The sequence below is a fragment of the Lonchura striata genome, chromosome 1 (genome assembly GCF_050655825.1).
Source record: "Lonchura striata isolate lonStrDom1 chromosome 1, ASM5065582v1, whole genome shotgun sequence".
NCBI lineage: Eukaryota > Metazoa > Chordata > Aves > Passeriformes > Estrildidae > Lonchura > Lonchura striata.
The window spans coordinates 60,575,406-60,598,034 of record NC_140703.1 but is presented as its reverse complement, the minus strand read 5'-3'; the positions used below and the strand labels follow the sequence as shown (position 1 = coordinate 60,598,034).

General features: G+C 40.0%; 1 protein-coding gene across 2 annotated transcripts in view; it reads left to right on the top strand.

The window, feature by feature from the left end:
- Positions 1–2,013: 2,013 nt before the first annotated feature.
- Positions 2,014–22,629, top strand: part of OLFM4 (olfactomedin 4) — a 47,297-nt gene continuing 26,681 nt past the window's right edge. Inside the window, exon 1 of one of the 2 annotated variants that reach the window (XM_085576979.1) lies at positions 2,014–2,139. In XM_085576979.1, coding sequence (XP_085433105.1) covers positions 2,029–2,139 — 111 coding nt within the window. In that variant the 5' untranslated portion in view covers positions 2,014–2,028. Of the gene's footprint in view, positions 2,140–13,282; positions 13,316–22,629 lie in introns of those variants that run through there. The other variant, XM_085576987.1, reaches the window with a different exon arrangement.

Genomic DNA, 22,629 nt, shown 5'->3' with positions numbered 1-22,629 from the left:
GTGTCATTTAAATATCTGGTGTCTGAACAAGCATAACCAGCAGGATTCAAATGCCTTTGTTTATGTGTATTTTTCAGTCAAAAACTTGCCAAACTGCAGTTGCAGGCTTCTGGGGCGAGAACTTGGCTTGGAATTAAATACTCTGGAAGTGGACTGGATCCAAGAATAAATAAAATCATAGTTGAGGTGGAAACACCTAATTACAACCATTGTCCAAAAATTCAATGTAAAAATAAGGAAAATATTACTTATCACATGAAAAGGTGAATTTTTCTAGTTCCTTTAGGAGATTTTAAAATCAGCTGATATATCAAAAGCTAAATTATCTATAAATGACCTAAATAATTGAGCTAAATGATCAATATTTATATTCAAGTGAAAGAGGACCGAGGCAATGAAATTTAAAAATGCATGTATTGTAATGTGATTTGAACAGTCAACATTGGTAAAAAGCCTAACTGTTTACTAGAAGATTACTTTCTGATTCAGCATTACTACACAGATCTACATCTGTTGCTCTTCATTTGAATACTAAAATTACTTCTAATCTAATTAAAAATAGAAAGCAAGAAGGAGCTTGCTGTCCTTTGAATGTCCTCAAACTTGTTAAAGCTAAAAGTTATTCAACATTTTTTAAGGAATTAATTGGATTAATTAATCAGGGGCTAGATGCTAGCTAGTGAGCTCCAGCTGGAAAGGTAACTGTGAGGAATAAGATTTTTAATGGAACACCAACAATGTACTTATTGCCTGCTGGCATCAAATAAGTACCTGTGATATACCTAAGTTACCTTTGAAACAGCTAAATTGACCTATGTTGCCTTTGAAATGGCCGATTTGTGTTGGCCTAGTGGCAGCAGTGCTGGGGTCAGTATGGCTTGGTTGATCTCATACTGCAGCAGACCAGCTACTGCACTTGGGCTGGTAGCACTGCAGGGTGGCTCAGATCTACATTTTCTCTCTCTGAGGAGTAAGAGGTTACGTGACAGGAGGAGAATGCAAATTCAGGTAGGCTGGGTTGCGTCTTGCCTGGTATTACTTTTCTTTTCTTGCAGATCTTTAAACTGTGACCTAAAAAGGATTTGCATGACAGTTTCCCCTCCAATATTATAAAAGCATTATTTCTCTTAAAAACATTATATTGCCTCTAAAAATTTAATCTAGCATCATAGCAATAACTTTTTTTTTTCTCCTGTAGTAATCGTTTGCTTGGAAAAGCCTCCTGTTCCTGAAAAGAGCAGGAAACAAACACAGGTATATGCAGGGAACAGAGTGTGAATTTCTGAGTATTACATCTTATGATAAGTGACCAGGTAAAATAGGCAGAAACATAGTAGCTTTAAGTTTTCATGTAACATTTTATATTCCTATTTAAGGTGTCCACTTTCTGTAACTACGAGAGGACATTGGTTTGTCTTTTTTTTAATGTGGAGGTGAGTGAACACAGTGTAATAAATGCCATACTTGTTCCTGGTCTTCTAGTAAGTCTTGCTGAATTGCTTTGCAAATTTCAGATGAGATTAATTTCACTCAACTTTAGCTGTTCACAAAACCCAGTGACCTTTGGTGAGCACCAAGAAATATATCTTCACAGTGACTCTGGAGGAGAAAATGCAGGGAGCAACTGGCTTACATCAGATGCTTCAGTCTTTGGCAGCTACAGTGAGCTGAGGTAAAGCTCTCCCATTATGGTGCTGCTGCATGTCTGGGAAAGGGAAAACTACTCCAGGTGGTGGTTTTAGTTGACCAGATGTAGATTGTCAGATGTAGATTTGGTAAGGTGAATGCTCTCTCTGGCATTCCTGGAAGAAGACCTTCATTTCTTATTGTCCTTTTAGGGAATGATCATGGTGTGTAGGCACAGAGTTTGTGGTGACTGGGATGGAGCTGCGGCCGAGCCTCATCCTCAGTGGGCCACAGCTGTGCAGGGCAGGCGAGCAGCATTGCAGGTAATGAGACCTGGAGTGCCCAGGTGCACTGGCCAAGCAGGAAAGGGAACAGAGGGCACACAGGTGCAATGCATGAACAATGAGGGGTGTGAAAGGCTGGGATAAAGCACAAGAAGAACAGATGCTTGCTGCCTTCTGGAGTGGTACATTGGTACTCTGTATGGGCAGATGCCTGAAGCCTTCTGATCAGGTATGGTGTTACTCTGTATGGGTTGAAGCCTTCTGAAATTATATGGTGAAACTGTGTTTTCTGGCTGTCTGGACTGTTGCATATATTATGACAGTGGTGTATCACAGCAGTTTATTGTTCAGCACTTGTGTGTCATGTCTAGGTGCTGCACTGGAAGTGGGGTCAGTGTGTGGTTGGCTGCTAAGAGGAGCTGTGATCCTGTAGGTACAGCCTAAGGCACCCTATTGTCACAAAGAAGGGAGTGAGTGTGGTATGCTTGCCAAAGGTAGAGGCTTGCAGGATCTCTGAGTGAAACTATTTGGGTAAGACTGAGGTGGGACTTAACTGCAGATGTGTCTGCTCTGCAAATCTCTTATTTCAAAAATGTTGAGACCCTAGACCTAATTACCCAGATAAATTATTAGCTATTAGTTTTGGTCTGTCCTTTTGGAAAGTGTCAAAACAGGAAGGTTTAATACTACAGGGGTAACTTTCAAAGAATTCAGGACCAGTTTTTCAAAAATATGGCATAGGATTCATTTCACCTGCCTCTAGATGTCTGCAATTTAGATCATGTCTGTTTATGACTTAGAAGTATTAAAGGGTGTGTTTTCAACACCTGCTCTATAAGAAATGGCTTGCCCACCTGCAAGTGCTTAACTCTTCCCACTGACTAGGCTAGCCTGAAGCAGTGAGTGCAGATGAGGCACCTTGGCTTTAGACATTCATCATTAAGAGGGACAAATCCTTTTCTTAGTTTGTAGGTACTGCTGTTTCAAAATTACAGATTAAATTAATGGAAAACTTGCTGCTAATTTGCATGGGAAGTGTAACCTTCCAGCCCCATGGGACTTAGTCATGCGACTGTTTCACTGCTCACAGGATCTAAGCTGTGTTTACTACTGTTTAAATAAAAATAAGTCTCAGTTGATTTTAACTAGTATCATGCTATAATCCCAGTATAGCTCCTTCCTCAGTATAAGCCATTGTGTACGAGGATGAGTTTTCTAGTTTGACATTGGTACTTTCCAGAGCACATACAGGAAGATTCCAAACTCTCCATTGCAGCCATGGAGTGCAGCTGTAGCTAGCAAGGAGCCTTGCAGTACCTGTGTGTCATCCTCTGGCAGGTGCTCTTTGTGCAGCTGTGGGCTGCTGTGGCTGACATGAGATCTGCTTCAGCCCACACACACATATAGGGTGTGCTCCTTGCTGAGTGCTACAGCCACTGTCTTATGCTGCCTGCTCCTGTTTGCTCTCCAGCAGTCCCTCTGGCTCCTGCTGCTGTGCAGGCAGTGGGCCAGGATGCCAGAAGTGGCTTCTGGTGCTGAGGATTGTGATGTGTGTATGACGAAGAAATGGTGCAGTCTGTCCCTAAGAGCCTCACCTTCATCTCGGATATTCCCCCTTGGAGTTGCTTCTGCTGCTGCCTGCTATTGAGCTGCCACCAGTGATTGCTCTAGGTGGCCAGAGGAATGGCAAGAAGATGAAGAGTCAAAAATACAGAAAGATGGTAGTATCAGAAGTCTAGAGGTCTTGTTACCTACACATAGGACGTCTCCTGCTAATACACCTGGTGTAAATATCTCTCTTGCTGTCCTTCTTGTGCTGCCAAATGCAGAACTTTGTTTGCAGCGATGGTCATACTATTCTTGTCATCTCTTTCATGAAGAGTGGCAGAATACAATTAAGACAGAGAATTGTTTTGCCATTTTGGGATTTCAGGGCATATGTCTCCCTTCATTTCACCTCCTGATAGCCTTCGGGGAATGTAGGGAAATTAACCCCATTCACAATATGAGTGCTTGTAATTAGAATTCTCATTCACTCTTAATAGTCACTGATCTCCATTAAAGGCTTGATTTCCAGGTCTGTTGCATAGTGCAGTGAAGAGGAAAAGAGCTCAAGGTATGAAGCTTGTTGTCAGAATGAGGGGAGCTGCTCTGTTGGCTCTGAGAGCAGGCTTGAGAGGACCCAGCTATGCTTGACATACCCCAGGGTGCTGTGTGGTCTGGAAAAGCCAGTCAGAGGAGTGAGGGGGGCTTTTAGCAGCATTTTATTAGACACTAGGGCCAGGAATGGGTTTATAATCTGTTGTCATGGTTCAGCTGACAGATGGGAGCTGGTGAGCAGGGGAGTCTTGGATGGGTTTGATGCCTGGGCTAGCTACTCTAACTTGATGGTAAGCTGATGATGAAAGTGCCCCTGTGCAAAGAAGCTGTGCTGGCTAGAGGCTGAGGCAATCTGAGAACCAGTTTTAATCACACCAGTGCAAATTTTGTGAGCAAGCACACAGTCACCTTGGCAGTAAGCAGAGAGATGTTGTTAGGGGTGTGTAACTCTGGTCCATGCTCTCTAGACCAGGCTAGCACAGACTGGAAAGAATATCAGACACAAAGTAATCACTGTAATATAAAGGTTAAAAGTTCACCTATATTACGATGTACATGTCCCTTCTTAAAAGCATCTAACTGTTGAAAAACCTAATTCAGGAACCAGGAAATAATGTAATTCAAAAGCAGGAAAAACCCACTAAATAGGGCTCTGTAAGGTATAGGAACAGTGGATTAACAGGGTACAAGGAAGCCTGCCAGATTTGTGTTGTATCCGAAGCTCCACCATCCTGTTTGGCAATCTTGTCTTTACAGCTCAACAAGTGTCACGAGCTGGCTGTGTGCTGACACATCAGATCTGTGACCTCTCTTTTCAGCCCTGTGCAGCTGAACTGACCCTTGCAGCCAGGGATCAGATGGAAAGCCATTACGGCTGATTCCTCACCAGCACCATGTCCAGACTCATGTCACTCCTGCTTCGAGTCATCCTGGGAGCAATCATCCATGCATTGATTTTATAGCAGTGCTGACACTTGCTTTCATTCTTTTGGAGCCGGGGAGAATTGCTCTTAACCATGCCCCCTGCTGCCTCGGGATATAATCTCAGGAGCATAGTTTAGGGGCACAGCCAGCTTCAAGGAGCATTACTTTGCTTCAGTGCATTTTTATGTTTCCTTTTCCCTGCAGGCCTGTTTATGCTAAGGGGGATGTTTGAACCAGGGAATGCACTTCTTTTTTCTTCTCCTTAGTAAAGTGACAGTCAAAAAGTCTAAGTATGTGTGCTGTTGTAAGAAAAGTATAGACATTTGCCCCATTTGCTCCTGGGTAGTGTCATGGGCTTGTGTTAGCATTTAGCTTGGTAATAATACCCTCCCTTAAAGGACTTTGCAAGCAAATCAGTTCATCAATACAACAACAATATGAAGCCTGCATTTGCCAAATGCACATCCTGGGAATAAGTTTTCAAGGATAAAGCTTCAGTAAGAGTATTTATGCAAAAACTTTTTTTTTTTTTTAGCATCAGGACCAAAATAAGATTTTTTTTTTCATAGATTAGAAATTGTTTGAAGTACATGTTTATTTTTTTCCCTCTGTAATTCTAATTAGCTAAATTAATTTTTGCTTTCTTTTGAAATTAAGGAGAACAAATTTTCTTGTACTGAAAGGCACAAGCAAATAGTTTCCAACAGTCTGTTTGTACCTGAGTTTTTATTATATTTCTCTTGAATGGAATCTCAGGAAAAAAGTGAAGAAAACTGTTCACAGGGGAAAGAAAAGCCCAACATATTGAAAAAGAAATATATTTGTATGATGATTTCTTGTGGATGCATACAGCATGTCAGTGTTTTGATAATGGAAACAATTAGTTTTAGAAACAGTATAATGCTTGCTAATTTCCAAATAATGGGAAATGGTCTGCCTGACAGGCTTTTCTTTCTGGTATTTATACTGCTTATATAGGAGCAAAATAGGAGCAGAGGCAAAGCAGGGCAGGCTCTCCAACAGCTGCATTGGACCCCTGCTGTGTCTCTGCCAAAGCCTGTGCAGTGGAACAGCAACAAGGAGACAGGCTTTTGGGGGTCCCCTTATGTGATTAGCCCTCTCCTTTTGGCCTAAAAAGGGAGAGAAATGTCAGGGTTTTTTAGGAGGGAAATGAAGGCCACACCCACATAGGCAGATGGGTTGTTTTCCATGTTTTTCCATTGCATGAACAAATATCGTTTGAAAACGAGCATGATTTGGAAAAGTAACCTGGCTGAGGGTCTTGAAGAGCTACATTATACTAAACCATTTTTCCTTTTCCTATTTAATTTCCTTTCTGAAACAAGGGGAGGGAATTGTGCCTTACTTTTTGCTGTTGTATAAAGCAAATGGGGTTGGAGGTCTGTGGATTAATAGAAGAGGAGACAGCTTCCTGCCCTCTGTCAGTGGGAGATAAAGATACCATCTAATTTCACGGGTGTTTCTGAAAGAATCCATGAAGTTTGGTGTTAATAGGAAGAGTGGGTGGAGAGAAGGACTTTCCTGGAGTAGAGTGCATACTTTACACTGACCAGTGATCTCATGAGCTAGTGATATTGCTCTGGCAATAATTGGGATGAAGGACTATAGTGGACTATTTAGGCAGCTAGAGGTGATTTTTGGGAAGAGGGATTAGTTAGCCTGGCTCCTATTTAGTTGAAGAAGTACCTGAGATGGGACAGCATGAACACAACCATCCATACATTACCCTCTTTGCAAGATATGAAGGTTGAAGGTCTGTCATACGTGGTGCCTTTGGCTGCTCATTTCTTCCCTGGTCTACATGCTCAGGAGGCAAAGAGGGATTGGTTCCCCATTGGTAGTGAGAATATGTGGTGGCACTGTAAGTCACTGAAAAGCATCACATATTTTGTGAACCATCTATTCCTCTCTGTAGAGATAAGGTCAAGTGTTCAAGTCTTTTCAGTTTCCTACCGAATTCCTTACAGTGACATCTTTTTGGAATATTTTATAAAAGTGAACTGTCCCTTAAGAATACTATAAACTTAGAGCAATAAGGATCTTCCAGTTTACTGTCTTTTGGGATTTTATACCTGCTAAATGCTAGAAAGCTGTACATGTGACCCAAACTGCAAATATGTAGCAGAAAAAGGGTGGGACACACAAGCCCAGAGAACATGGGTGGCAGGAAGATGCAAGGCTTCCCCTCGAGGGCTAGCTGTGTACCATCTGCTCAAGAAGGGCTGGAAAGCTACGTGGTCAAGGAAGGCTTAAAAGGATGAAAGAACAAATAAACAGAAGTTAAAAATTAAAATTAAACAGAGTGTTATGAAATGCCCAGGAGAAAAGAAGACTTCTACACTTATGAGGCTTTAAGGCTCTGTGGAGCAAGGGCCAGTCATCTTCCACACTCTTCAGCAGGCACAATATACAGCCTTGTACATGGAAGCACACATAACAAATCTTATCATTTTTGATATGAGTATTTTGATTATTCAGTGTAACATGGATGAGAATGAGCAATTAAAATAAAATCTAAATGTAGATTTTATTTGCACAGATACTGAAAAGTATCTCTCTTTAGCAAAGCCTTTTGCTATTGCTCTTTGCACCCTAGGGAGTCTTCAGATGCCTGATCATTTCCCTTGACTCCCTATCTCTGGGGAAATCACATCTTTTTGTTGGTTTCCTTGGCTTCCCAGGCAATGTGAGGAGCTGGCTCAATGTGGGACATGAATGACAATTCATTGCCAGAAGGGAAGTAATTTTCAGGCCTCCTCCCCGTCTTTTCTTGCCGTGAGTGTAATAATACACTTTGGAAACATTACTGTGGTAATCTGAAAACAGCAATGCTGTCAGAATTCAGAAAATGCCTGATAGAACTGATCATTCACATAGCTTAGCTATGATGTTTAGAATTGCTGTACATCATATTTCATTCCTCACTAACATCCTGATGGATTTTTCCCCAGTGAGCTGTCTTTGCACTGAAGCAGTATGAGAGCACTATAGGTTGGATGTTATTTTTCTTCTCCTTCTTTCCTGTCTACCTCTTTTTTTTTCTTTTTTTTTTTTTTTTCCCCTTTTTTCTCCTTTCCAAAAAGCTACTTCGTGTTGCAAAGATCATCAGATGAAATGAATGCAGCCCAGCTGGGATTTGCTGGAAATGTGTTCAGCTTGGCAACACCTCTCACAGAGTAGCTGGGTCCCTAAAAGCTTTGTTTAAAACGATGAAATGAAAACAAAGGAGACATAATTAGCTACTGTGTAATAATAGAAAAGGCTTGTATCCAGTTACTGTAAAAGTCATTTAATGAAGGGTAATCTGGACATAAGCCTGCACACTATAGCCGTGAAATATTTAAGCTTTTTAATGAGAGGGAAAATGGAGAGAAGGGTTTGCTAACGTGATTAGGAAAAATGCCTTTCATAACCATTTTTACAGGGGCTTGCAATTCTGAAATGGAGGTTTGAAGCTTTCTTCAAGCCAAAGCAGCAATAAAACTTTTATGCTGCACCAACACTTAAAAGCTACATACATCATGTTGGTTTTATATGTCTGAGTGGGAACATCAGCGTACTGCTTTTTATGTCTGCAAAGGGCTACACTGGCTATTGAGTCGCAGCTCCAGTTTCTTCCACTTACTTCAGATTGTAGAGTGCCTGTGGATGAGCAGTCATTAATCTTAAACTGCAGTAAAAGTTGTTTTCAGTGATGCTCTTTCTCATCTCCCCCTCCTTGTTCTGTTTTTGCTGTCTCTGTTCCCTATCTTCTCCTTCTTTCGCCTTCCTGCAAAGCTCCCTTTTCTCATGCTTGCTCTGCTATTGAAACCAAAGCAAATGCTCCTTGGTCTGAGGTAGACCAGCTGCTCTGATGTGATGAATACACAGAATTATTTTGAGTCCATTGTCAGGTTACTAGACAAAATGCAGGAATCAGCTGGGGATTTTCTGTGATGGGACAATCATAAATGATGTAATAAAACATTATTGTATACCTGTGTGGTATTTAGAGGTGGGATTTACTATTACTATGGTATTTACTTAACCTGAGTGCAAATGTGTCTGTTTTTGCTACCTATACCAGGGAGGAAGGGACAATCCTGTCCCCCTGCAGGGAACCCCATCTTTCTAATCAATGGAGAAAGGTGGGCACATCTGTAAACCCTCTGAATTATAGATGTTCCTCTTTGTTCAAGAAAATGGAGTTTCACAGTGGTACACCAGATTTCCCAGTCTTTTCTAAGATACAGGAATGGCTGAGAAGGGCCACATTGAGACAGTGTGAAGAGTTATCCATGGCTATCTGACATCTAGTGGGGAATTATCCTGGAGACAGGGTGGTTTCCACCCTAAACCTCTCCATGAAAAGTCTGATGGTTGTTGATAGCAGGATGCACAGTGGTAGAGCCTTCTCTGTAGTCCTCAGGACAGTGACTGGCAAGAGCTAAGGAGGGCTTGGAAGTGAGGAAGCTCTGGGCAGTGGTTGGAAGTTTTGCCACTGAAAATTTGAAGGGTGGAAAGGAGAAAGGAATGTGAGTTTGTGTCCTTACTGTGCCAAAATATCGCTTGGCTTCTATGCACTGCCATAGCTCAGCTGAGCTCTTCCCCTGGTTTCTAGATGCCTATTTTCAAGGGCTCCATGAATTGTACTCATTGTCAGTGCTGCCAATTAGAGTAATTGTTGCCATTATTTCAGTGATATCTCACAGAAATAACATGCTCATAGACACAGCTTTTTCACTCCTTCAAAGTCATTGCTGTACCATCAGAATTTTAGCTCAAAGGTTTTTCTTCAACATATACATATCTGTAGGTCTGCCCCTCATATTCTTGCAAATTCTTCATTTAGTCTTCCATGTAGAAATGGAGATAATAAATATTCATACACTTTTCTTACCTTGATATGCTAATTCTGGTATGAATGGTAATCTAGAAGCAGCTGAAAAAGATGCTTGATTCTGCTATTATTTGTGAATCCTGCACTGAAGTATTTGGCTGAGGGTGTGACAATGCCAGTTAAGAGTGATTTAACAAGAATTGTTCTCTGGAGATACTGTTTTTGCTATATCCATTGCATAAAATCACTTAAGATTATTGAATTTCCTATTTATTACCTTATAACATCGGTGATTTGTCTCAAATTAAGTGAAACTGATTGATTATTTTTTCTCATCTCTTTCACAGCCTTCTAAATAATGTGCTGATCTCAAGTGCTTGGAGGTGTGCACCTAATAGTCCCTTTTACTTCAATGGGCTAGTATAATGAAATCAAATACTTGTAGGAGATGGATCTTCTATAGTTACCGGCTGTATGGTATAAAATGAAGAGTTTGTTTCTGGCCAAGATGAATGGATGTTCAAAATGGTTCATTTAGTGTTAGAAACAGTCACAAAAATACCCTTAATTCTCCAATAGTATGAAAATATGTCTCAAATGAATCTCAAACACTAAGACTCCCAGACTTTTTAAAAAGCTTTGTATTTGAAAAGTCTGGGACTGAAACCTGTTTTTTTTGGTTTGTTTTTTTTTTTTTTTCACTCATATTGAGCAGGGATCCAGGCAGTTGCACTATACTTGATATTGGTGGATTTAGGATGAAAATATAGAATAATGACTGTCTCTCAGCCAATTATTTGTAGTATGGAACTCGGGACTCTGCTATTGCCTTCAGTGGCAGCAGAGACCTACTTTCATCTGTGCCAGAACTCGATGGGTTAGAAAAGCAGCAGTGGCTCAAATCAAACCAGTCATTCCAAGGTAACCTCTGATAGATGCTTGAAAGAAAGACAAAAGATCACTGGACCTACTTCTAAATTGGTAACTCTGATCAGTATGTAACCTCTCATGTACCATTGCATATTTGCTGGAAGAGGTGTCATGGAAATGGCAGAATTTTTTATTGTTATTAGTGTTTCAGTGTAATTGCAAATAACAGGAAGGATCAGAAAAACATATAACCCTCTGATGGTCAATTTTACATGTCACTAACTTGTCTCTATTTTTAATAAATATGAAATGTTTGTTGTCTCAGCAAACCTTGACTGGTAAAAGATCAAATGACCTTTGAATATAAGGGGTTCAAAAGACCAGATGCTTGGAATTGAGCTAATTGTAGATTCAAAGTGCATAAAGCTGAAAGACTGAGCTTGTGTTTTCTCATTTAATGCTACAGGTCACTGGGGTTACATGCTCTTAACTGTGTGAAAGCCTTGTAAGTATGAAGGCTTCTTCCTTTATGTCCTAGCGGCTTGGCAGCAGAATAACTCATTATGGTTAGAAATTACAATTTCCTTTCTAAATGTCTGGAAAGACAAGAAGGACAAAAATTTAAAGCCCTGATTCAAATATGCCCAGTTTCAAGCTCTTTAGCATGGGAACTGTGAGGATTGTATTTAACTGGTGGTAGCTGACACTCAAATAATATCAATTTGGCTCACAGCATTACCAGATGTAGCCATAAACTGCAAACATCCTCTTTATTTCATTTTCCCAACACTGTGTAGGTTAAAGAAGAATATTTGCCTTTCTAAATGGTCAAAAATTTAAGTCCATAAAAATGACAAAAGTTAGTAAAAAATTGTTTAAAACATTTAGAATAATTAAATTTTACTTCTCTATGGTTTTGGTAATAGAGTTACTGTAAAATATCACTATAATTTTCAAACAATGTTTTCTGTTTGTGAGATAAATTGTTTATCATATTGATTTTATTGTGGAGAGGATGGTTTGGATATTTTCATCCTAATTAGACACAAAATTTTTGTCTCGGACCTGGCCTAACTGGACCCAAATAATGTGATTTACGGAGGCTTCAGATGTAAAACTATCTTTTGTGTTTTCTCTAGACCCTGTTAGTCCTAAGAAAAGTGAAATTCACTTATCGGATTTATTCAGTCTCACTACTGCTATTTCACCCTGCTGCAAGGAGGGGCCTAGTGGGAAGGACTCTGAGGATGTGGGAGTTTAATAATTCTCATCATAGATGTGCAAGACAATGGAGGGAAGAGTGGGACCTCTGCCAGAGGTGTCAGTCGGAGGAGGTGGGTCATTGACGCTTTGTATCAAAATGACAACACCCAGTAGGAGTTCCAGCAGAGGCTGCTTGGGAGCGCTGGAAAAGCAGTCAGTTTTGTTCTGACAGGGTGACCAGGAGCTGGCATTGTATCCATGGCACCCTCCCCACTGCACTGCTGTATGACCTGCTGGTGGGAAATGCACTGTGCAAAGACAGGCTCTGCTGCCATGGGAGGAGTCCTGCAGAAGTTCTGTCAGGAAAGTTCTGACAGCTTGTGCTTTTCTGATTTGGTAACCAGCTGATGCATGGCTTGTTTAGCTGTGCTATGAGGGTAGCAGGCCTTTACATGCTGTTTTGTGGTGGTGTGAGAAATGTATGCTTCTCATAAGTTGGTTTGCTCTGCTGCTGCTTAAGATTTACTTGTGCTTTTATTACTTTCCTTGTTTCAGAAAGCAGATTATGAGAATTACTTTTGTTTCAGCAAAACATACCCTTAATCTACCCTAATCTTCAATTTAAAGTTGCTGTAGGCTATTTCCTGCATTGGTCTTAGCTAAATATTACTGTCTAAAAATGAGGTGTCTAGCCTATAATTACATAGCTTGCCTCTAAGACTCCACTGCCAGTGGGGGGAGAGAGAGAGTTAATCCAGCTAGCCTGCTTTGTACGGACTTGATCCTCTCTGGACCAGCTCATGCTTCCCCCCTTTATGAAAGGATTTGGTGACCACATCATTGACAATTAACAGATTTCTGAGCCTCAGCTTTGCCGTATGTACTGACTGAAAATGCGTTCTGTCCAATGCTGCACCACTCCACAAGAAATCAAACGTCACTGCTGAAGGTAGACTTAGAGGTTGTTTGCTGCCATTGTCATCTCAGGGAGTGGTAGCAAGAGGGGAACTTGCATCTGCAAACATTTCTTCTTGTCTGTAATCCATGTGTGCACATTTGAAGTGCTTTCCAGGTTCTGGCCTCATTACTGTCTTCATGGGAAATTTTTACACTGCAACTGTTTTGTCCCTAGACACAAAATGAATGAATTCTCTGTAACATACAGTGACACGCATTGCTAGAGGGATAGAAGTGAGTGTTTTACTGACAAAAAGACTCTGTTAAACAGCATCCATCTTCCTCTTTGGAAAATGGGCAGTTTTTATTAAGATATTTCTGTGAGTGCCCCTGCTATAATGCATTTTCTTTTGCATTTAGACTTGTTCAGTACCTCTTCATTAGTACTGTTAGATCATCAGGAAGAGCAATCCATTGCACTAACTGGCTGGGATTCCAGACACAGAAGCTGGCACAGAATGAAACTCAAATGGTCACTATCTGCCTGCCAGGAATGGGTTTCACCGGGAATGTGAGTTGTTTAACACATCTTTAAAAAGGAGCACATCTTTTTTTGGTGCTCATACCTTCTCCCCTCTGTTCAAGTGAACACTGGCTTTTTGCTTTCTCAAGAGTGTGGCTGGTCCTGTTGGAAAAGTTTGTTGACACTTAGAAAGTCTCTACTAAAATACTTTTGGCCTTGAGAGATTGTGAATTTTTATGCAAAACCATAGTATTTTGGGTACTGAATATTCCTAAATTTCATAATCTAGAAACGCTGGGGTTTTTGCATGCTTCAATCTAAAAGAAGAAAATCTTTGTAAAAGAATACCAGCTTTGATATAGACACCAATAAAAGGATTTATTTAATGTCTGAAAGTCAGAAGTCCAGTTGAAACTAGCTGTCTTCCTTTCTCTCCGATTAACAGAAGGAGATACCGTAAATACCATAAATATTTCCAAAACACTTGCCTTAGTGTTATGTATGTCATTCCTTGGAATTACTTTGCTGTCTACTTATTTTAGAGATGAATCCCATCCCAGTTTCCCATTGTTTATCCCTTGATATCAAGGTGAAGCTGGATGTTGACATAGAAATTGAACATCTAAATACCATTATGGATATAGGTCCAAGCTGGAAATTTTTTAAATGAAGTTTGTTCACGAGTATTATCTTACCTTTTCAAAGGGCAGAGGAGAAAAATCTCTATTTAAATCCTTTCCTTTGAAAAATACTACAATCTGCTGAACACCAGTAATTGTGTTCTAAATCTTTATAGCCTTAGTTCTAGCCTTTAAAATATATTTAGAATAACATACTTAGCTGTATTTCTTCTCTTGCCTTTAGAATGCCAGGCACACCAATAGAACTATATGAATAATAAATTATAATACTGTTTATCATCTAAATTGTTATCATTTAGAATTTTTCTTTCAAGTGTTTCTTCTAGAAATCTATTCAACCCTCCCTGATGACACATTTGGATGAACATTTTTCAACTGTGAATGCCTAAAGTTAATAATCTAGATCTAAATTTAGGCACAAAAATGAATGACCTGATTTTTCAGAGTTGCTGATTACTTATTTTGACGCATTAATATGAATTTAATAGCTTTGCTGTAGGTGCCAAAGTCTTAAGAATGTTGTTTTTTTTTTCCCATGCACAACTTGTCTATCAAACTGCAGAACATGCAGAATTAAATTACTAATGAACGATGACAATATGCCATATAAAAACAATGTTACATTGATTCATTTATTTATTTACATGGTTGGGCAGGCTAATATTACGCAGAAAGTTCATGATGAAAGCTGATTTATAGTGGTTTGGACAGAAAAGCAGGCATTTCTCCCACTTGGAAAGAGACAATAGTGAATTCTGTGTGAAGAAAGTGCATCCTCTGTTTGTTCTTTGTTGTATGCCAAAATGAAATATAATCTGAACATACTTTGTTCATTCTATAGAAAAGCAAAATTAGTTTTTCCTGATGACTTTCATTGTTCCAAAAATTGTGGAAAACTGGATGCTGCACAATAAATTGATGCATATTGTGAAACAAAAGCCTTTCAGAAAGCATTAAGAGCCATATGCTCATTTTAGAGATATGTGGTGCTGCTTTAAAATGTGGCTTCCTTGCTGTGTGAAGACCTGAATTGTCAAAGCTCTTGGCTACTTACATTAAGGGGCCATAAGGATTTGCTTAAAGACATTGCTGAATTGGGGCCTAATAATCTGCTTTGATATTCCTTGTCTGGCTTAGTTTGAGAAGGTCCCTAAGCTACTTTAAGAATGCCCAGGACTTCAAGCAGAGTCTACTGCACTGTCGAACTGTAGGATCTAGACTTCAAAGATAAGGGTAATAAATACCCTTTGCTCGATGTGTTGTCTGTTTTTTCATTGAGTTATTTTTTGATGCACACAAGGGCATTTTGTAAAGAAAGTCAAAAAGGACCAGATGCTAATTTTCTTCATCTTTGAGTTGGTCTTTGGGCCTTGATCAAACCAGTGGGGAGATTGAACCACAGGGAAAGTGGGTGCAGCATCCTACCTACTGCACTTAATTTGCTTGCAGAAGCTTTCAGGAGAATGTCTTGAATAGAAGTAAGCTTGGTGAGAGTGGCACAGCTCCACCTGACATTATATTGACAGCAGGTGGCAAATGTGGATGGAAGTGCCTGACTGTTGCTGAATTAAGCATACAGTCCCTTCAGCATCAGCAGCTGTGTGATCACTGGGGAGTTGGTTGGTTACATGTGTTTTTTTTTCACATCTGTCAATTTAACTAAATTGGTGGTCTAAATGAATAGTGTCATGCACAGGAACATTACATGGATTTATGACAGCTGAAATGTATAGAACCTAGTGGTTTTGGGGTCCATGAAGCAGTGAATAGATTTCAGAAAAAGCATGATTTTCATCTGTGGTAGGCATAAACTCGATCCATTATTCAAAAGAGGAAAAAATAAGAATGCAAAAAAAAATTGCAGATTGGATTCACAGGGCAGTCTTCTGTCATTTCAAGAAGAAGAAAAACGAATTTGAGAGAAAGATTTATGTTTGTTGCCTCTTTTTATGATGCTAGCAAAGGAAGTCCAATTTCCTCCTAATTAGATTATAACAGGTGCAAGCAAATCCAACGGAAGGGAAGCTGCTTGTATAATATCTGTAGTGCATTTGGAGTAGTGTAGCAGGAAGCATCTCTCAGCCATGGTTTTCCTGTGGTACTGTCTGAGACCTGTCCCGTGCTCTGCCATCAAATAACCCTGTTACTGGGCTTGGAGAGATGACCTTACCCTCAGGTCAGGTGGCTGAGTTCAGCTGAACCAAGTGGGACAGCGAGTCCCCTTCTGACACTTGTTTCACACTGATTTGTTCCTCTGAGAGCTGTGTTGCCTTGGGTTCTCCTGTTCCATCTTGTGCACTCTGTTTATTGGAAGCTTGGGGCTACTGCTTTCAGCTGTGTGAGAGTGCTGCAGCCCTCACCAGTTCTTCACTGCTGATCCTGCCTCAGGTTCTCCTTCCCCCCTCCAAACCAAAGAGGCAGAAGAAAAGGATAACACATCCTGCATGCAGACTTTGCCTCCTTCAGCCACTTAAGCTGAGGTGCTGAGATATGAACAGAGAAGGCTTGAAGAGGGTCATGTTTTCTGCTGTGTTGCCATGTTGGTTCTGCCAGCACAGTGGGAGGCGGAAACTTGTAGAAATGTCATGCCAAGAATGGTCACAACTTGCTTTTCAGATTTCAGGTTGTCTTGGTGTGTAAAGATGGTAGAATTTTTCTCCTTTCTCCTCAAACTTGCACTGAGGAAGCTCTATTGACATGCCTCTGATAATGAGAATGGAGTCCAGATGGGCAGAAACTGAACAAATGGTGTAAGAAGATGAATGGATGTTTTGCTCCTGCTTTTAAGCAACCCAGGGAGAAATGTTACTTCAATTAAAATGAAAACTAATGAGTTGAGAAACTTTAATTGCATTTTAAAGGAGGGGTAGATTTTCTACTTTAATTTTGAGTCTATAACTTAATATATAAGAAGGGTGATGATCTACTTTTTAATTAAACAACTGAAGAGATCAGAACTGAGATCCTAGTTGACTAGGATGCTAATGCTCTCCTTTAAAAACTGCTAATGAAAAACAGAGGATTAATGTATGATTATTATAAAGGAATGCATAGAATCATTCATGATGGAGGATTTAATAATTTTCTTGTGGGCAAATTGAACTATTCTGATATAATGTGTATTTTTGAGGAAACAAGGTAAAGTCTGTTTCTGTGTAAATACATTTTACTATTGCTTCAAACTCCTGGTGAGATTGTAATGATAAAGCTGCATAAATACTGTCACAAACTGGCAGAAACTAGCCTGGCAGGAAATTTCAAATCCAATGGTAAACTTCCACAGGCTATGGGAAATTAGTAGCTGTACTGCTAAAACAGCCATTGCGAGTCTAATGGGAAGAAGCCTGAGTTTTAATACATAGATGTGCAGATGGGGCCTTGTCAGGTTTATGGTGTGACACTCTTTTACCTTCAGGGAGAAGCTAAAATCCAGACTGTAAAGAAAAGGTTCCAGAGGCTGGATCTGTGGGGAAAAAAAACCCCAAACCAACTTTTTTCAGATTTGTTTTAACTAGTCAGAGTGGTATATAAGTGCATTTCCAGAAATTAATGGCTAAATAACTGAACATTATAATCCCTTTTTAAAAATCAATTTTGATTTTTTTTCCCTACTTCTTTCCTTTTGGCCATAACTTCATCTGGTGCTACATTCTTACCTGTTTTTGATATGTGTTTTGAGGAATTTCTTCAGGCTTGTCTATATCTATTAACAGCAATGCATTCTCTTGGCAGATGCACTAATTCCACTAATTGGGTGTCTTCTTTTTGAGTTAGCTTAACTCCAGTGGGTGTGGATGTAAACTATTTCAGATATTTCCTGTTCTGAAATGAGAGCCTATCCAAATATTGAGGAAAAACTTATTTTTCGTTAAAGCTGACACCATCTCAGTTTAAACACACTTTGTGGTGTAAACAAGCCTGGGAGAGCATACCATATGTTTTGACTTACATTTGCAAGCTCTTGTGAGTACTCCAACCCATGTTCATGTGCAATTCAACCTATAGCAATTCAAGATGTTATCACTTCCCCACCTTCTCTGCTATTTATCACAGTTGGTCCATCAGAAGTTCCTGCCAAAGTGGCAGATAGCAGACTGGAGCACCAGCTCATTCAAGTTCCAGTGAGAAGTGTACTGCCTTAGCACAAGCTTGGATTCACACATGAGTTACACTGGACTATGAAGTGGAATGTGATTGAGGATGCAGTTCTGGTTTTTTTGACTCTTGTTTTAGGGTTGCTAAACTGTTGCATGGCAGCAGATGGATGCAACATAAGCACCGCTGGAGTGAGATTAACAAGGTGCAACACTTTGTCAAGATGCCTGAGGGGTGGTGTGGCTCAGTACCTCACTTGGGGTCTGGGCATTATAGACTCATTCTTTCTCCTTCCTTGTCAAAGTGATCTTTCATGGTGTCTTTGATATTTTTCTATAAAGAAATCAGGTTTTTCTTGGGGTCAACAAGCAAGGTTTTTCAGCCCCAGCTCCAGGTTCATTTGAATATCAGATTCCTCTGGATGCCAGTGAGGTTGTTCAGAATTCTGCCAAAAAAATAGTATTCAGAAGAACTACCTGCTCTCCTTTAACCTTGTTCTCAAAGCAACAGCAACAAAAAAATTTTCTGGTCCCCTGGAGTCTTAAAAAATCATTAAGGCAGGCACTGAGCTCAGACACTTGAAATCTGGCTGTATTACAAAGGACTGAAAATAAGACATTTGCCCTAGTAAATGTCTTAATAGGGGGGTCATTACCTGTGCTCTCTCTGTGACTGGATTAAGCCCACTGCATCTGAGGATGGATTGGACTAATAAACTCTGGAACCTACAGAAAAGTCAGTGGTAGTCAACAGCAGAGAAAGCAATCAGGGTGTGTTACAGTGGGAGCGTTATTGGAGGAAAGCTTGCCTTGCTCCAGGGTCCCCAGGGCTTCTTGGGCAACTCTATTTCCTTCAATTGTCTGAGAAGTTGAAAGCTGGTATGTTAACTTGTTCTGAGAAGCAGTCTAAGTTGGATAAGAGCAGCTGTAGGTGACAAAGTGCCTATCCCATCCTGAGGTTTGCAGAAATCTAGCATGCCACTAGATATTGCAGGTCAGGTCAATCAGCTGCAGAGACTATCTCTGAGCGTGGCTCCTCTTTGTGCTGCCCAATTCTTGTGTGGTGCATCTATTTATTTCTGGGAGACCAGGGCTGCTTTGGCATTGCCTGCAGTAACCATTATGCAAATTATGTATCTAGTCAGAATGGATCATTGTGTTCCATTGCGAAGCCCAAAGAACACATATCCATGTCTACAGGTACTGCAAAACAGAACATTTGAATAGCTTATAAAACCAAATGATGACTTTCTTTTCCAGCATCAAGTGTTATTTATTTGGGTGCGAGTTTTCTTTCCTCTGAGTGATGAATGTGGCTGAAATAAGGGTCTAGTCAAGAGAATAGCTGCTGGTCTGGTCTATTTGTACAACCAAGCCCCTGTACAGCCTGTCTGACATGAATAGATCAGGTCTGTGCCACAAAGTGTTGGGCAACTTGAAGATAAAATGGTCACACCTTGATCCTGGATGTAATAATGCTGCGATGATACAATGTTCCAAGGAGGCTGAGTGAGTAGGTGTAGGATTGGTTTAACTTTTGTGTGCATGCCACAGGAAAGGGATGAGAATATTCTCCTTGCCTGGGATCAATGAGGTCTTTGAAATGCATGCTACAGATCTCTTTAGGAGTATCTAATACTAATGTGAAAATATTCATGATGCTAAAGGCTAAACAAAGCTGCAGCTGTTTCCAGCTAAAAGTCTATAAGTTTCCTCATCTTATTTCAGCTTAGATATTTCCCATGCCACCTTCATTGGGATATCTGGCTGAAGATGAAATCCTGAAGGAGGACCTTTTTTTGCCACCATGCCAAGCCCAGAAGGTTTTGTCAATTAAGGAGAAAGTGTTCATTAATATTTTTGGTGTGACTGAACACTTTATTTGGCCTATAGAGAGGAAAAAGATTGTCTTATTTTTGAGAAGGAAAGTATTTACAGAACTATTATGAAGACACATTTCTCTCATTATCTCCTTAGGCTGGTCAAGACAACCCTGATCTGAGATTCAGAATGGGGTATGAAGAGTAAAAAGGAGAGTGCTACAGCTTTCAGACATGGGGTTATTGTGGGGAATAAGATTATTTTTCTTTCTTGTCCCTTAGCTCTGCATATCGAGGTGCACTTTTAATCAGGGGGTTGCTAACACTTGGTACTTCCAGGCTGGGCTGGAGCCACGTTTCCTGTTCACAGAGCAGCCAGGGCTGATGGTGCATAAGGCTGGTGCTGCTCTGCAGCTTGGCAGAGGCAGCAGTTTGCCTGCAATGTGCAAAGCCATAAAAAGCATCTGGGAGCCTTTTCCCTCTGGCCAAGTGGCTGCATTTATATTCACCAGCCACAGGCATGTGTGGGCATTAGAGAAATGTCTTTTGCTTTTTTTAATAAAGATCTTATTTTTGTTGGGACTTGTGGTATGTGGAACAGATGTTTCAAAGACCTTTCTATATTAAGTCTTTATTATATAGGTGCCAGTAAGTGTTTGGGTTCAAATTAGTGACTCAGATTACATCTAGGCTATATTCCCGTGTTCCTTGGGACTGGGACATATGTATGAAGGACACATTTTTTTTGAGGGAGAGAGATTTCTCTTTGCTGGATACACTTTCAGGGGGAAGAGAAAGAAATAAGTGCAAGACTCAGAGTTTGAGCTGCAGTGTACTGAAGTGCTATGCAAATAGCTGCTCAGATGAGAAGAAAACCATTATTAGTTTGAAGCCTTTTCTAATTGTGTGTCAACTTTTACCTTTGAAAATTATTTATCCACAACATAAAACCAAACTAAATAATTTCTTTCAATGTCATGCTGGGTTTGTTTCCAAGATGCCTTTGGAAGGAGCAGTTTTCTGTTGTCAGCAATAACATGTCCCCTACCTTGTCATTGCCCCAGGTTGTTGTTAAGCAATTATTCCTTCTTCTTTAAAAAAATTTGCATGCAGGTTTCTCCTGCCTTTATACATGTGGCTAGCTGTCCATGAAAATCTATCATAATCCCAAGGCAGCTGTATACATTTTTTGTAACCAAAATGTCCTCTAACACTCCTCCTCCTGGATGTTTTTTTCTGCCTTCCTTTGCCATGCTGTATAAATATACACTCTTCTCTGGGTTTGCTCTTGTTTCTTTTAAGGAATTAGTGATTTCTTTTTAAGCATCCTTGAATGGGAATTGATTCTCACTCACCACCCCAGCATATTCTGATACTGCTGTCAGTGTCTCATATATACACCCTTATACTCCTCTTCTAGATTTTCTTTTCACACATTTTGATGTTCTCTAACAAAATATGCCAGTTTTCATGTATGGTCTTACCATTTTGCCATCCACTCTCCCTTCTGCTTGTTATCTTCCTGTTCTTCCAGACCAGGACTATACTTACTTGGTACCTTTTAGCTTTGAAATCGGGCAGATGATGTTTAGACTCAATTCATTTATCCAAGAGTCTCTGGATTGCTTTGTTTCAGGGTCACTAGCTCTTTTGCCAAGCTACAGAATCTGTGGTCAATATCTCATAGTTTTGGCTGGTGGCACCTCAGCTGCTGTTTTCCTGGGCTTATGTCTTAGTGAAGGTCTGTCTTTTTTTGACTTTATGGATATTTTTTTTTTTCTTTCTGTTTTGGTGGATGAATCAGGCATTTTTAAAGCTGTAAAGGAAACTTCACCTTTTCTGCAAATTCTACTCAGTTTCTCATTCTGCTCCAGGATGATGCCCCTTTCCTACAGTCTCAGAAAACTAAGGCTCACCCTTACTAACATAATTTTTAAACTAGGTGTTAATATTTCCCATACACTTTCTTATTTTGAACATGGCCTAGAGGGATATTTTTAAAAACACTAACCTGACATTCTACTGATAAAGGGATTAAATGAAAGTATTTGCATAATGTCTTCCAAATAGATGAGCTTTATGATAGATGACACCAAAATATATTGCATAAAAATGTGAATTGCTTGGAGAGGGAAAAAGTGCAGGCAATTTATAAAGAGATTAGCAGAGTAAAACAGGTCTATGTAGAACATTGGTATCATGAAATAGATGGATTTCATGATGACAATTGTTCCAGAACACTTTAGTGAAGAAAGTTGACCCCCCTAACCTCCTTATTTCACTATAGGATGATCCTATAATCAAAGAAGACCAGACTCATTATTTTCAGAAAAAAACACCTTCAGAAAATAAGAAGGAATATTAGCTGTGATGTTCTTGTATCATAGGATGAATTTGAATTAATATTTTCTCCTTAGTTTTGGCTTTACTTCAGGAATACGTAGTTTGGTGGGAGGAGGGATTTAGCAAGCTTTAGGCAAGCTTTGCTAAATCCACAGTATGAAGGGTGCTGGACGACATGCACTGAAATGCTGATTCCACGAGGCTCGGAGTCTTATCGCGTCTGCAGGCAAACAGTAGAAATGCTTTTACATTAGACTTGCAAAATGTAATGTGCAGTGCAGCACTTTCTGTCTGAACTATTTTGACAAGTTAGCACAGGGAGGTACTATATACCACTTTGGATTCAGTGATTTTTATTTTCTTGTTTTAAGGAAGTGCAGGTCATACAGCTGTCCTGGGAATGTACTGAACAGTTCAGAGAGAACTTGAAGTTGTGGCATCAGCTAGGATAAATATGTGTGGAT